General features: G+C 47.3%; 1 protein-coding gene across 3 annotated transcripts in view; it reads left to right on the top strand.

Annotated features, from left to right (window-relative positions):
* The first annotated feature begins 5,136 nt into the window (after positions 1-5,136).
* The window catches only part of LOC122550355 (IQ motif and ankyrin repeat domain-containing protein 1-like), a 250,072-nt gene continuing 239,069 nt past the window's right edge, over positions 5,137-16,139 (top strand). For 2 of the 3 annotated variants that reach the window (XM_087986874.1, XM_087986875.1), the window contains exons 1-2: positions 5,137-5,594; positions 5,678-5,796. In XM_087986874.1, coding sequence (XP_087843000.1) covers positions 5,718-5,796 — 79 coding nt within the window. In that variant the 5' untranslated portion in view covers positions 5,137-5,594; positions 5,678-5,717. Of the gene's footprint in view, positions 5,595-5,677; positions 5,797-16,139 lie in introns of those variants that run through there. The other variant, XM_087986876.1, reaches the window with a different exon arrangement.

Consider the following 16,139-nt stretch of genomic DNA (forward strand, 5'->3'; position numbering starts at 1 on the left):
AGAGAGTGCAATACTGGGAGCAACAGGCAGAGAGAGAGTGCAATACTGGGAGCAACAGGGGAGAGAGTGCAATACTGGGAGCAACAGGCAGAGAGAGAGTGCAATACTGGGAGCAACAGGCAGAGAGAGAGTGCAATACTGGATGGAACAGGGAGAGAGAGTGCAATACTGGGAGCAACAGGCAGAGAGAGAGTCCAATACTGGGAGCAACAGGGGAGAGAGTGCAATACTGGGAGCAACAGGGAGAGAGTGCAATACTGGGAGCAACAGGGAGAGAGAGAGTCCAATACTGGGAGCAACAGGCACAGAGAGAGAGTGCAATACTGGGAGCAACAGGGAGAGAGTGCAATACTGGGAGCAACAGGGAGAGAGTGAGTGCAATACTGGATGGAACAGGAAGAGAGAGAGTGCAATACTGGGAGCAACAGGGGGAGAGTGAGTGCAATACTGGGAGCAACAGGGGGAGAGAGAGTTCAATACTGGGAGCAAAAGGCAGAGAGAGAGTGCAATACTGGGAGCAACAGGGGAGAGAGTGCAATACTGGGAGCAATAGGGAGAGAGTGAGTGCAATACTGGAAGCAACAGGGAGGGAGAGAGAGTGTAATACTGGGAGCAACAGGGAAAGAGAGAGTGTAATACTGGGAGCAACAGGGAGAGAGAGTGAGTGCAATACTGGAAGGAACAGAGAGAGAGAGTGCAATACTGGGAGCAAAAGACAGAGAGAGTGAGTGCAATACTGAATGGAACAGGGAGAGAGAGAGTGCAATACTGGGAGCAACAGGGGGAGAGAGAGTGCAATACTGGGAGCAACAGGGAGGGAGAGAGAGCAACACTGGGAGCAACAGGGGAGAGAGAGTGCAATACTGGGAGCAACAGGGGAGAGAGAGTGCAATATTGGGAGCAACAGGGAGAGAGAGAGTGCAATACTGGGAGCAACAGGGGGAGAGAGAGTGCAAGGAGAAAGTGAGGTCTGCAGATGCTGGAGATCAAAGTTGAAACTTTATTGCTGGAACAGCACAGCAGGTCAGGCAGCATCCAGGGAACAGGAGATTCGACGTTTCGGGCACAGGCCCTTCTTCAGGAATGCATTCCTGAAGAAGGGCCTGTGCCCGAAACGTCGAATCTCCTGTTCCCTGGATGCTGCCTGACCTGCTGTGCTGTTCCAGCAATAAAGTTTCAACGAGAGAGAGTGCAATACTGGGAGCAACAGGGGAGAGAGTGCAATACTGGGAGCAACAGGGAGAGAGAGAGAGTGCAATACTGGGAGCAACAGGGGAGAGAGAGTGCAATACTGGGAGCAACAGGGAGAGAGAGAGAGAGAGTGCAATACTGGGAGCAACAGGGGAGAGAGAGTGCAATACTGGATGGAACAGGGAGAGAGAGAGTGCAATACTGGGAGCAACATGGGAGAGAGTGCAATACTGGGAGCAACAGGGAGAGAGTGCAATACTGGGAGCAACAGGGAGAGAGTGCAATACTGGGAGCAACAGGGAGAGAGTGAGTGCAATACTGGATGGAACAGGGAGAGAGAGAGTGCAATACTGGGAGCAACAGGGGGAGAGAGTGCAATACTGGGAGCAACAGGGGAGAGAGAGTTCAATACTGGGAGCAAAAGGCAGAGAGAGAGTGCAATACTGGGAGCAACAGGGGGAGAGTGCAATACTGGGAGCAATAGGGAGAGAGTGAGTGCAATACTGGAAGCAACAGGGAGGGAGAGAGAGTGTAATACTGGGAGCAACAGGGAAAGAGAAAGTGCAATACTGGGAGCAAAAAGCAGAGAGAGTGAGTGCAATACTGGAAGGAACAGGGAGAGAGAGTGCAATACTGGGAGCAACAGGGAGAGAGTGCAATACTGGATGGAACAGGGAGAGAGAGAGTGCAATACTGGGAGCAACAGGGAGAGAGAGAGTGCAATACTGGGAGCAACAGGGAGGGAGAGAGAGCAACACTGGGAGCAACAGGGGAGAGAGAGTGCAATACTGGGAGCAACAGGGAGAGAGAGAGCAACACTGGGAGCAACAGGGGAGAGAGAGTGCAATACTGGGAGCAACAGGGGGAGAGAGTGCAATACTGGGAGCAACAGGGGGAGAGAGAGTGCAATACTGGGAGCAACAGGGGGAGAGAGAGTGAAATACTGGGAGCAACAGGGGGAGAGTGAGAGTGCAATACTGGGAGCAACAGGGAGAGAGAGAGAGTGCAATACTGGGAGCAACAGGGAGAGAGAGAGAGAGTGCAATACTGGGAGCAACAGGGAGGGAGAGAGAGAGAGCAATACTGGGAGCAACAGGGAGAGAGAGAGAGAGAGCAATACTGGGAGCAACAGGGAGAGAGCGCGAACGAGCAATGCTGGGAGTAACAGGGAGAGTGAGAGAGAGAGTGCAATACTGGGAGCAACAGGCAGAGAGAGAGTGAGTGCAGTACTGGAAGGAACAGGGAGAGAGAGAGAGCAATACTGGGAGCAACAGGCAGAGAGAGTGTGCAATACTGGAAGGAACAGGGAGAGAGATTGCAATACTGGGAGCAATAGGGGACAGACACAGAGACAGAGACTGCAATACTGGGAGCAACGGGGGACAGAGACAGAGACTGCAATACTGGGAGCAACAGGCAGAGAGAGTGTGCAATACTGGGAGGAACAGGGAGAGAGATTGCAATACTGGGAGAAACAGGGAGAGAGAGACAGAGACTGCAATACTGGGAGCAACAGAGAGAGAGAGAGCAATACTGGGTGCAACAGGGGGACAAAGACAGAGACTGCAATACTGGGAGCAACAGGGGGACAGACGCAGAGACGGCAATACTGGAAGCAACAAAGAGACAGAGACTGCAATACTGGGAGCAACAGGAAGAGAGAGACAGACAGACACACAGAGAGAGACAGCAGTACCTGGAGCAACAGGAAGAGTGAGAGAAAGAGAGAGACTGCAATACTGGGAGCAACAGGGAGAGAGAGAGAAAGAGACTGCAATACTGGGATCAACAGGGAGAGACAGAGACAGATACTGCAATACTGAGAGCAAGAGATAGAGAAAGCAATACTAGGAGCAACAGGAAGAGTGAGAGAAAGAGAGAGAGTGCAATACTGGGAGCAACAGGGAGAGAGAGAGAGTGCAATACTGGGAGCAACAGGGAGAGAGAGAGCAATACTGGGAGCAACAGGGAGAGAGAGAGAGTGCAATACTGGGAGCAACAGGGAGAGAGAGAGAAAGAGACTGCAATACTGGGAGCAACAGGGAGAGAGAGAGAGAGCAATACTGGGAGCAACAGGGAGAGAGAGAGAGAGTGCAATACTGGGAGCAACAGGGAGAGAGAGAGCGCAATACTGGGAGCAACAGGGAGAGAGAGAGAGAGAGTGCAATACTGGGAGCAACAGGGAGAGAGAGAGAGTGCAATACTGGGAGCAACAGGGAGAGAGAGAGAGTGCAATACTGGGAGCAACAGGGAGAGAGAGAGAGTGCAATACTGGGAGCAACAGGGAGAGAGACAGAGACTGCAACACTGGGAGCAACAGGGAGAGAGAAAGAGAGAGCAATACTGGGCGCAACAGGGAGAGAGACAGACAGTCAGACTGTAATACTAGGAGCAACAGGGAGAGAGACAGAGACTGCAATACTGGGAGCAACAGGGAGAGAGACAGAGACTGCAATACTGGGAGCAACAGGGAGAGAGAGAGTGCAATACTGGGAGCAACAGGGAGAGACACAGAGACTGCAACACTGGGAGCAACAGGGAGGGAGAGAGACAGAGACTGCAATACTGGGAGCAACAGGGAGAGAGAGAGAGAGTGCAATACTGGGAGCAACAGGGAGAGAGACAGAGACTGCAACACTGGGGGCAACAGGGAGAGGGAGAGAGACTGCAACACTGGGAGCAACAGGGAGAGAGAGAGAGACTGCAACACTGGGAGCAACAGGGAGGGAGAGAGATACAGAGACAGATTGCAATACTGGGAGCAACAGGGCAGCAGAGAGAGTGCAATACTAGGAGCAACGGAGAGAGACTGCACACAGGGGGAGAGAGAGACAGACAGACTGCAATACTGGGAGCAACAGGGAGAGAGAGAGCGAGAGCACTACTGGGAGCAGCACAGGGGAGAGAGAGAGAGACTGCAATACTGGGAGCAGTACAGAGTGAGAGAGAGAGTGCAATACTGGGAGCAACAGGGAGAGAGAGAGAGAGACTGAACACTGGGATCAACAGGGAGAGAGAGCAATACTGGGAGCAACAGGGAGAGAGTGCAATACTGGGAGCAGCACAGGGAGAGAGAGAGAGAGAGACTGCAATATTGGGAGCAACAGGGAGACAGAGAAAGAGCAATATTGGGAGCAACAGGGAGAGAGCGAGAGAGAGAGAGCAATACTGGGAGCAGCACAGGGAGAGAGAGAGTGCAATACTGGGAGCAATAGTGAGAGAGACAGAGACAGACTGCAATACTGGGAGCAACGGGGGAGAGGGAGACAGAGACTGCAATACAGGGAGCAACAGGGAGGGAGAGAGAGTGCAATACTAGGAGCAAAAGGGAGAGAGAGCAATACTGGGAGGGCACAGTGAGAGACAGAGCGCAATATTTGAAGCGCATAGGGAGAGAGACAGAGACAGACTGCAATACTGGGAGCAACAGGCAGGGAGAGAGAGAGAGTGCAATACCGGGAGCAACAGGGAGAGAGAGAGCGGTACTGGGAGCGCACGGGGGAGAGAGAGAGACAAACTGCAATACTGAGAGCAACAGGGAGAGTGGGAGCGCACGGGGGGGAGAGAGAGAGAGACAGAGACAGACTGCAATACTGGGAGCAACAGGGAGAGAGAGAGATGGAGACAGCAATACTGGGTGCAACAGGGAGAGAGAGAGACAGATACTGGGAGCAACAAGGAGAGGGAGATACTGTAATACTGGGAGCAACAGGGAGAGAGAGAGAGAGAGAAAGAAAGAAAGAGAGTGCAATACTGGGAGCAACAGAGAGAGAGAGTGCAATACTGGGAGCGCACAGGGAGAGAGAGAAAGACAGACAGATTGTAATACTGGGTGCAACAGGGAGAGTGAGAGAAAGAGATACTGCAATACTTGGGAGCAACAGGGAGAGAGAGAGACAGATACTGGGAGCAACAAGGAGAGAGAGAGACAGACAGATACTATAATACTGGGAGCAACAGGGAGAGAGAGAGAGTGCAATACCGGGAGCAACCGGGACTGAGAGTGAGAGAGAGAGAGCCCAATACTGGGAGCAACAGGGAGAGAGAGAGACTGCAATACTGGGAGCAATTGGGTGTGAGAGATAGAGACAGACTGCAATACTGGGAGGGGGGAAAGAGTCTGGAATACTGGGAGCAGCAGATGGTGGGAGAGATGAGAAAAGCGTGAATCAGACCGTTGAGGCTGGAAGTTAATAATTGCGAATTTTTGTTGTCTTGTGTCCTGCTAACCAGTCTGTGCAGTGTATGAGGGAGGCCCTTTGTTCACTTTTATTACATGGCAGCGGTGGTCCATACGTTGCTGCAGCTGGCTGGCAGGCTGTATTCAGCAGGGTCTCTCTGCCTGAAAGCCCAGCTCCTGCTTTGACTTGCCGAATTCCACTGGAGACCCTTCTCCCTGCTTTGTAAGTGCCTGTGTTATCCTTCCCGTCTTCGACAGAGGCGAGGCAGCACCACATTAACATGAGATCAATTCTCTCTGTTCTAGTGACGCTGGTTAGCAGAGAGTTTTTCAAATGTGATAAACAATGTCCAGTCGGAAAGGAGGGAAAGCAAAGCCTGGAGCTGGGAAAGCACCGAAAAAACCCAGCCAAGCACCAAGAAAAGGTACTGCTCGTGGACGGCAAACTATTTAGGCACTGTGTTGGGAACGGTCGGAAATATGACCACAGAGGCCAGCTGATTATACTCCTCAGTACTCGGCTTTGGGTAGTTCCTTTTACCTTCCTCCTTCCACTCCAGTCCATTCTACAAAGACTCGTGGTCCCAAATACCTCACCCCGCTCTCCCAAATATTTGTTTTCTCTTCAGGTCCTCATTCAATTCTATGCACTGTTGCAATGAATTCCAGAACTTAAGCATTCATTGTGGGCAAACTGGGTTTCTTTTGCCATTTGCCTTAAATTATGCCATCTGGTTTTCAACTATTTCACTCGAATCAATTCTCCTCATTCTAAAGCCCTGCTGATTTGGGACACAGCTGTTAAATCTCCAAGCCTGTCAATCTGAGTGAGAATCCCAGCTTCTCCAATTTATTAACACAATAGAAATGCCTTATTCCTGGAGCCATTCCCATAATTTTACCATCCATACCACTTCCATATTTTCCTCAGAATGAGGTGTCAAAGTTGAGATATCCAATTTGCCAGCTCCCCCTGGATTCCATACGATCTAACCTTCCAGAGCAGGCTCCCAGGTGGAACCTAATCAAAGGCCTTACTGAAATCCATATAGACTACGTCTACCGCCTTGCCCTCATCATTCTTCCTGGTTACTTCATCAAAGAACTCGAACAAATTTGTAAGGCATGACCTCCCATGTACAAAGCCATACTGACTATTCCTCGTCAAACCCTGCCTTTCCAAACACGTGTATCTTATCTCAGAATCTTCTCAAGTAACTTGCCTACCACAGACATTCACCTTATTGGTCTCTAGTTCCTAGGCTTTTCTTTGTATCCCTTCTTGAATAAGGGGACAACATTCACTACCTTCCAGTCTTCTGGGACCTCACCGATGGCTAACGATAATGCACAAATATCAGCCAGAGCCCCTGTGATTTCTTCTCTAGCCTCTTGCGGTGCTTTTTGATATATTTGGTCAGGACCAGGAGATTTACCCACCTTTATACATTCTAGTATATCTAACACAACCTCTACTATGATATGGACTTAATTCTATAAAGACTCACTTGACCTTCCTTTTGGAATCTGCCTGCCTATTTATAAAGCCCAGGATTCTGTGACAATTTGAACTGTATTTTCAACCTATCCTACCACCTATCTATACCAACTTGTGCCCTGATAGCCTCAGGTGCTCCTTTCAAATTGATTTGGCGATGTCAGTATTGGACTGATCACACAACACCAGGTTACAGTCCAACAGGTTTATTTAGAAGCACTAGCTTTTGGAGTGCTGCTCCTTCATCAGGGGGTTGTGGAGAATAAGATTGTGAGACACAGAATTTATAGCAAAAGTTTACAGTGTGATGTAACTGAAATCATATATTGAAAAAGACTTTATGCTTTCCTTTATTGGTCAGAGTATTGAGTACAGGAGTTGGGAGGTCATGTTGCAGCTATACAGGACATTGTTTAGGCCACTGTTGGAATATTGCGTGCAGTTCTGGTCTCCTTCCTATCGGAAAGATGTTGTGAAGCTTGAAAGGGTTCAGAAAAGATTTACAAGGATGTTGCCAGGGTTGGAGGGTTTGAGCTATAGGGAGAGGCTGAACAGGCTGGGGCTGTTTTCCCTGGAGTGTCGGCAGCTGAGGGGTGACCTTATAGAGGTTTACAAAATTATGAGGGGTATGGATAGGGTAAATAGGCAAGGTCTTTCCCTGGGGTGGGGGAGTCCAGAACTAGAGGGCATAGGTTTAGGGTGAGAGGGTAAACATATAAAAGAGACCTAAGGGGCAACTTTTTCACACAGGGTGGTACGTGTATGGAATGAGCTGCCAGAGGAAATGGTGGAGGCTGGTACAATTGCAACATTTAAAAGGCATTTGGATCGGTATATGAATAGGGAGGGTTTGGAGGGATATGGGCCGGGTGCTGGCAGGTAGGACTAGATTGGGTTGGGATACCTGGTCGGCATGGACGGGTTGGACCGAAGGGTCTGTTTCCATGCTGTATATCTCTATGACTCTATGATCTGGATTGTTTGTTAAGTCTCTCATCTGTTAGAATGATCACGTTGGTTTCAGTTCGTTCATATGTAAATCACAAAACCTTTTTTAAAAGTTACATTCTCAAGTGAACTTTAACAATTGGTGTCTGTTAGCCCAGATAATGTATTGAAGGTGTGAGTTCCCCTGTGTGATACTGTCTGTGCCACAATATTTAGACTGAGTCTAATCTATTAAAAAAATTAATTTACAGACTCTGACATGGATCCATGCACTTTTTGAGTGATGTGAAAAGTAATTCTGCAAGTACAAATTCATCCCACAAACTTATATTTGATGTGTCGATGCTGCCTGAATTGCTGTGCTCTTCCAGCACCACTAATCCAGAATCTGGTTTCCAGCACCTGCAGTCATTGTTTTTACCTTATATGGAATGTGGGTGTGTGGGGAGGGTGGGGAGGAATCAGGTGTTGTGAGTGTCTGTGAGAGAGTGGGTGCATGTGTGTGAGTATAAATGGGTAAAAGTCTGTGAGAGGGTGCGTGTGTGTGTTAGAGCAGTGTGCGTGCGTGTGTGTGTAGGAGTGGGTGTATGTAGGAGTTTGTGTCTCTGTGTGTGTGTAGTGCAATAGGGTCGCAACTTGGCTATAAGCCTCTGCTTAGCCACTTTCGTTGTTGCCTGTCCCGAAGTCTGCCTTGGAGGACGGTCACCTGAAGATCGGAGGTTGAATGTCCTGGACCGCTGAAGTATTCCCCAACTGGGAGGGAACACTCCTGTTGTTAATTGTTGTGCGGTGTTCACTCATCCGTTGCCGTAGCCTCTGCTTGGTCTCATCAATCTGAAGATACTAGATTGCAAGGTTTGTAGCTCAGGTTGAGGTTTAGGGTGTAGGTTTGCTCGCTGAGCTGTAGGTTTGATATCCAGACGTTTCATTACCTGGCTAGGTAACATCATCAGTGGCGACCTCCAAGTGAAGCGAAGCTGTTTTCTCCTGCTTTCTATTTATATGTTTGTCCTGGATGGGGTTCCTGGGGTTTGTGGTGATGTCATTTCCTGTTCGTTTTCTGAGAGGTTGATAGATGGTATCTAGATCTATGTGTTTGTTTATGGCGTTGTGGTTGGAGTGCCAGGCCTCTAGGAATTCTGTGGCATGTCTTTGCTTAGCCTGTCCCATAGATGTGTTGTCCCTGTCGAATTGGTGGTTTTTTTCATCCGTGTGTAGGGCTATGAGGGAGAGAGGGTCGTGTCTTTTTGTGGCTAGCTGAAGAAAGTTAGCCACCAGGATACACGAGCACCAGCTAGATACTAGATTTCCAGCATCTGCAGTCCTTGTTTTTATCTAATCAATCTGAAGATACACAAAGCCAATACACCAGGACGTCCCATCATATCAGGCAATGGGACCCTGAGTGAGAACCTCTCTGGCTATGTCGAAGGCATCTTGAAACCATTGTACTGGGGACCCCCAGCTTCTGTCGCGACACTATGGATTTCTTACAGAAACTCAGCACCCACGGACCAATCAAACCAGGAACATTCCTCATCACAATGGACGTTTCCGCACTCTACACCAGCATCCCCACAATGGCAATAGCCTCAGTACTCAACACCAACAGCTGCCAATCTCCGAGCACCGTCCTACAACTCATCTGCTATATCCTTGATCACAGTGTCTTCACAGGTGACTGACAGTGTGGAGTTTGCACATTCTCCCCGTGTCTGCGTGGGTTTCCTCCGGGTGCTCCGGTTTCCTCCCACAGTCCAAAAATGTGCAGGTTAGGTGAATTGGCCATGCTAAATTGCCGGTAGTGTTAGGTGAACGGGTAAATGTAGGAGAATGGGTCTGGGTGGGTTGCGCTTTGGCGGGTCGGTATGGACTTGTTGGGCGGAAGGGCCTGTTTCCACACTGTAAGTAATCTAATCTAATCTAAACCAGTTCTTCATCCAGACACATGGAACAGCCATGGGGACCACATTTGCACCCCAATATGCCAACATTTTCATGCACAGGTGCGAACAAGACTTCTTCTCTATGCAGGACCTCCAACCAACACTATACACCAGGTACATTGATGACATTTTCTTCCTCTGGACCTATGGCGAGGAGTCACTGATAAAACTACACAGTGACATCAACAAGTTTCAGCCCACCATCAAACTCACCATGGACTACTCTTGACTATCTGTCTCGTTCTGGGACACGTGCATCTCCATCAAGGATGGACACCTCAGCACCACTACCTAAAACTCACAGACAACCTCACACTGCTACACTTCTCCAGCTTCCACCCAAAACATATTAAAACAGCCATCCCCTATGGACAAGCCCTACACGTACACCGGATCTGTTCAGATGAGGAGGAATGTGGGGGATGCCCTCATAAGAACGGGATACGATGTCCAACTCATCGAACGCCAGTTCCGACGTGCCACAGCAAGGAACCGTAATGACCTCCTCAGGAGACAGACAAGTGCTGCAACTGACAGGGTCCCCTTCGTTGTTCAGTATTTCCCAGGAGCTGTAAGACTACGCTATGTTCTTCATGACCTGCAACACATTATCAATGAGGATGAACACCTCGCCAAGACCTTCCCCATGCCTCCACTGCTCACCTTTAAACAACCACCAAACCTCAAACAGATCATTGTTTGTTGCAAACTGCCCGGCTCTCAGGACAACTCCATACAACCCTGTCACGGTAGGCGCTGCAAGACGTGTCAGTGTGTGGACATAGATACCACCATTACATTTGGGGACACCTCCCCCCCATGTACATGGCAGGTACCCATGTGACTCAGCCAACATTGTCTATCTCATACGCTGCAGGCAAGGATGCCCTGAGGCATGGTACATTGGTGAGACCGAGCAAAAGCTACGGTAACGGATGAATGGGCACCGCACAATAATCAACAGACAGGAGGGTTCCCTCCCAGTTGGGGAACACTTCAGCAGTCCAGGACATTTGACCTCGGACCTTTGAGTGACCATCCTCCAAGGCGGACTTCGGGACAGGCAGCAGCGAAAAGTGGCCGAGCAGAGGCTGATAGCTAAGTTCGGTACCCATAGAGAGGGCCTCAACTGGGACCTTGGGTTCATGTCATCCTACAGGTGACCCTACTGCACTATCTATATATATATATATATATATATATATATATACACACACACACACCCTCTCACAGACTTATACCCATTTATACTCACACACATGCACCCACTCTCTTACAGACACTCACAACCCCGACTCCTCCCCACACACCCACATGCACACATACAAATATAAATTTGTGGGGTGAATTTGTACTTGCAGAATTACTTTTCACTTCGCTCAAAAACTGCATGAATCCATGTAAGATTCTGTAAATTAATTTTTTTAGATTAGACTCAGTCTAAATATTGTGGCACAGACAGTATCACACAGGGGAACTCACACCTTCAATACATTATCTGGGCAAACAGATACCAATTGTTAAAGTTCACTTGAGAATGTAACTTTTAAAAAAGGTTTTGTGATTTACATATGAAAGAACTGAAACCAACGTGGTCATTCTAACAGATGAGAGACTAAACAAACAATCAAGGTCCTTTTCAATGTATAATTTCAATTACATCGCACTGTAAACTTTTGCTATAAATTCTGTCTCTTACAATCTTATACCCCACAACCACCTGACGAAGGAGCATCGCTCCGAAAGCTAGTGCTTCCAAATAAACCTGCTGGACTATAACCTGGTGTTGTGTGATTTTTAACCTTTCAAACTGTACCTTTGTTTTATGATACCTCTCATCATATTTTAAAATCACACAACACCGGGTTATTGTCCAACAGGTTTAATTGGAAGCACTAGATTTCGGAGCGACGCTCCTTCATCAGGTGGTAGACTATCACCTGATGAAAGAGCAGCGCTCTGAGAGCTACTGTGTTTCCAATTAAACCTGTTGGACTATAATCCAGTGTTGTGTGATTTTTAACTTTGTACACCCCAGTCCAACACCGAAATCTCCAAATCATCTCCTTATATTGTCTTCTTTCTTTAATTTGACTGGGAGGAAGGAAGCCAGAGTTGCAGACAGTAGGTGGAAAGACTGGTTGCAAAAAGAATGCAAATACTTTACAACAAGATATTGATCTGTTAAGTAAGTGGGCAAAAACTTCACAAATGGAGTACAATGTTGGAAAATGTGAAGTTGTTCACTTTGGAAGGGAGAACAAAAAGACAGTCTTATTTAAATGGAGAAAAACAACAAGAAAGTTATAGCACAAAGGGACTTGTAGGTGAAACCCAGAAAGCGAGCACACAGGTGCAGCAGGTAATCAGGAAGGCCAATGCAATGTTGGCCTTTATTTCAAGGGAGTTGGATCATAAGAGTAGGGAAGTTTTACTGCAACTGTAGAAGGTGCTGGGGAGGACATATTTGGAATACTGTGAGCAGTGTTGGTACCTTTATTTAGGGAAAGATGTTATGTTATTGCCAGAATTTCAGAGAAGGTTAACTGGGATGATCCCTGCTGTAGAGGAATTGTCTTAAGAGCAAAGGTTAAACAAATTGGGACTTAACTTACTGGAGTTCAAAAGAATGTGAAATGATCTCATTGAAACAAAAAGGATTTTAAAATGTGTTCATTAGTGGGATGTTTCGAGCTGGGCCCAGCAGTTATTGCCTGCCCCTAGTTGCCCTTGAGAAGGTGGGGGGGTAAGCTGCCTTCTTGAATTGCTGCTGTCCACCTGCTGTGGGTCAACCCACAATACCATTACAGAGGGAATTCCAGGATTCTTAAGGGCCTTGACAGGGTAAATGCTGTTTCTCCTCATGGGAGAATCGAGGACCAGAGAGAATAAAGGGGTGCCATTTGAGTAAGAGTGAGAGGAGGAGGAATTTCTTCTCTTTGGAGGGCTGAGAGTCTTTGGAACTCCTTGCCACAGAGAGTTGTAGGGACAGAGTCATAAAGATGTACAGCAGGGAAACAGACCCTTCGGCCCAACTCGTCAATGCTGACCAGATATCCTAACCTAATCTAGTCCCATTTGCCAGCACTTGGTCCATATCCCTCCAAACCCTTCCTAAACATTTACCCATCCAGATGCCTTTTAAATGCTGTAGTAGTACCAGCCTCCATGACTTCCTTTGGCAACTCATTCCATACACACATCACCCTCTGTGTGAAAAAGTTGCCACTTAGGTCCCTTTTATATCTTTCTCCGCTCACCCTAGACCTATGCCCTCTAGTTCTGAACTCCCCCATCCCAGGGAAAATACTTTGTCTATTTATCCTATCCATGCCCCACATGATTTTATACACCTCTATAAGGTCACCCCTCAGCCTCCGACACTCAAGGGAACACAGCCCCAGCCTATTCAACCTCTCCCTATAGCTCAAACCCTCCAACCCTGGCAACATCCATGTAAATCTTTTCTGAACCCTCTTAAATTTTACAACATCCTTCTGATAGGAAGGAGACCAGAATTGCATGCAATATTCCAAAAGTGGCCTTAACTAATGTTCTGTACAGCCGCAACATGACCTCCCAACTCCTGTATTCAATACTCTGACCAATAAAGGAAAGCATACCAAACACCTTCTTCACTATCCTATCTACCTGCGACTCCACTTTCAAGGAGCTATGAACCTGCACTCCAAGGTCTCTTTGTTCAGCAACACAACCTAGGAAGTTAACATCACATGTATCAGTCCTGCTAATATTTCCTTTTCCAAAATGCAGTGCCTCACATTTATCTAATTTAAAGTCCATCTGCCACTTCTCAGCTGTTGGCCCATCTGATCAAGATCCCATTGTACTCTGAGGTAACCTTCTTCGTTATCCACTCCACCTCCAATTTTGGTGTCACTTGCAAATTTATTGACATATAAGTGAGGAAAAGTAAATGATCCAGCACCGATCTTTGTGCCATTGCACTGGTCACAGGCCTCCAGTCTGAAAAATAACCCTCCACCACCACCTTCTGTCTTCTACTTTTGAGCCAGTTCTGTATCCAATTGGCTAGTTCTCCCTGTATTCCATCTGATCTAACTTTGCTCACCAGTCTCCCGTGGGGAACCTAGTTGAATGCATTTCTGAAGTCCACCGTTCTGCCCTCATCAATCATCTTCGTTACTTCTTCAAAAATCTCAATCAAATTTGTGAGACATGATTTCCCACGCACAAAGCTATGTTGAATATCCCTAATCAGTCCTTGCCTTTCCAAATACATGTACATCCTGTCTCTCAGGATTCCCTCCAGCAACTTGCCCACCACCGAGGTCGGGCTCACTGGTCTATAGTTCCCTGGCTTGTTCTTACCACCCTTCTTAAACAGTGGCACCATGTTAGCCAACCTCCAGTATCAGCAAGAGGCCCAGCAATCACCTCTCTGGCTTCCCACAGAGTTCTTGGGTACACCTGATCAGGTCCTGGGGATTTATCCACCTTTACCCATTTTAAGACATCCAGCACCTCCTCCTCTGTAATCTGGACATTTTGCAAGATGTCACCATCTATTTTCCTACAGTCTATATCTTCCATATCCTTTTCCACAGTAAGTACTGATACAAAATATTCATTTAGTATCTCCCCCATTTTCTGTGGCTCCACACAAAGGCCGCCTTGCTGATCTTTGAGGGGCCCTATTCTCTCCCTAGTTAACCTTTTGTCCTTAATGTATTTGTAAAAACTCTTTGGATTCTCCTTAATTCTATTTGCCAAAACTATCTCATGTCCCCGTTTTGCCCTCCTGATTTCCCTCTTAAGTATACTCCTACTTCCTTTGCACTCTTCTAAGGATTCACTTGATCTATCCTGTCTATACCTGACATATGCTTCCTTCTTTTTCTTAACCAAACCCTCAATTTCGTTAGTCATCCAGCATTCCCTATACCTACCAGGCTTTCCTTTTACCCGAACAGGAATATACTTTCTCTAGATTCTCGTTATCTCATTTCTGAAGGCTTCCCATTTTCCAGCTGTCCCTTTACCTGCGAACATCTTCCCCCAGTCAGCTTTTGAAAGTTCTTGCCTAATACTGTCAAAATTGGCCTTTCTTCAATTTAGAACTTCAACTTTTAGATCTGGTCTATCCTTTTCCATCATTATTTTAAACTTAATAGAATTATGGTCGCTGGCCCCAAAGTGCTCCCCCACTGACACCTCAGTCACCTGCCCTGCCTTATTTCCCAAGAGTAGGTCAAGTTTTGCACCTTCTCTAGTAGGTACATCCACATACTGAATCAGAAAATTGTCTTGCACACACTTAACAAATTCGTCTTACCCTTAACACTATGGCAGTCCCAGTCGATGTTTGGAAAGTTAAAATCTCCTACCATAACTACCCTATTATTCTTACAGATAGCTGAGATCTCCTTACAAGTTTGCTTCTCAATTTCCCCCTGACTATTAGGGGCCTATAATACAATCCCAATAAGGTTATCATCCCTTTCTTATTTCTCAGTTCCACCCAAATAAATTCCCTTGATGTATTTCCAGGAATATCCTCCCTCACCACAGCTGTAATGCTATCCCTTATCAAAAATGCCATTCCCCCTCCTCTTTTGCCTCCCTTTCTATCCTTCCTGTAGCATTTGTATCCCGGAACATTCAGCTGCCAGTCCTGCCCATCCCTGAGCCATGTTTCTGTAATTGCTATGATATCCCAGTCCCATGTTCCTAACCATGCCCTGAGTTCATCTGCCTTCCCTTTTAGGCCCCTTGCATTGAAATAAATGCAATTTACTTTTTTAGTCCTACCTTGTCTCTGCCTGCCCTGACTGTTTGACTCGCTTCTGTTCCCAACTGTACCAGTCTCAGATTGATCTCTTTCCTCACTATCTCCTTGGGTCCCATCCCCCCCACCTTACTAGTTTAAATCCTCCCGAGCAGTTCTAGCAAATCTCCCTGCCAGTATATTAGTCCCCTTCCAATTTAGGTGCAATCTGTCCTTCTTGTACAGGTCACCTCTACCCCAAAAAAAGATTCCAATGATCCAAAAAATGTGAATCCTTCTCCCAAAAACCAGCTCCTCAGCCATGCATTCTTCTGTTCAATCCTCCTATTCCTGCCCTCACTAGCTCATAGCATTGGGAGTAATCCAGATATTACTACTCTCGAGGACCTCCTTTTTAAATTCCTGCCTAACTGTCTGTAATCTCCCTTCAGAATCTCAACCTTTTCCCTTCCTATGTTGTTGGTTCCAATGTGGACAATGACCTCTTGCTGGCCCCTCTTCCCCGTGAGAACATTCTGCACCCTCTCTGAAACATCCTTTATCCTGGCATCAGGGAAGCAACACACCATTCTGCTTTATTGATGCTGGCCACAGAAACGTCTGTCT

Source organism: Chiloscyllium plagiosum, unplaced genomic scaffold, assembly GCF_037043375.1.
Source record: "Chiloscyllium plagiosum isolate Xiang-an unplaced genomic scaffold, Cpla_swu_hap1 HiC_scaffold_5, whole genome shotgun sequence".
NCBI lineage: Eukaryota > Metazoa > Chordata > Chondrichthyes > Orectolobiformes > Hemiscylliidae > Chiloscyllium > Chiloscyllium plagiosum.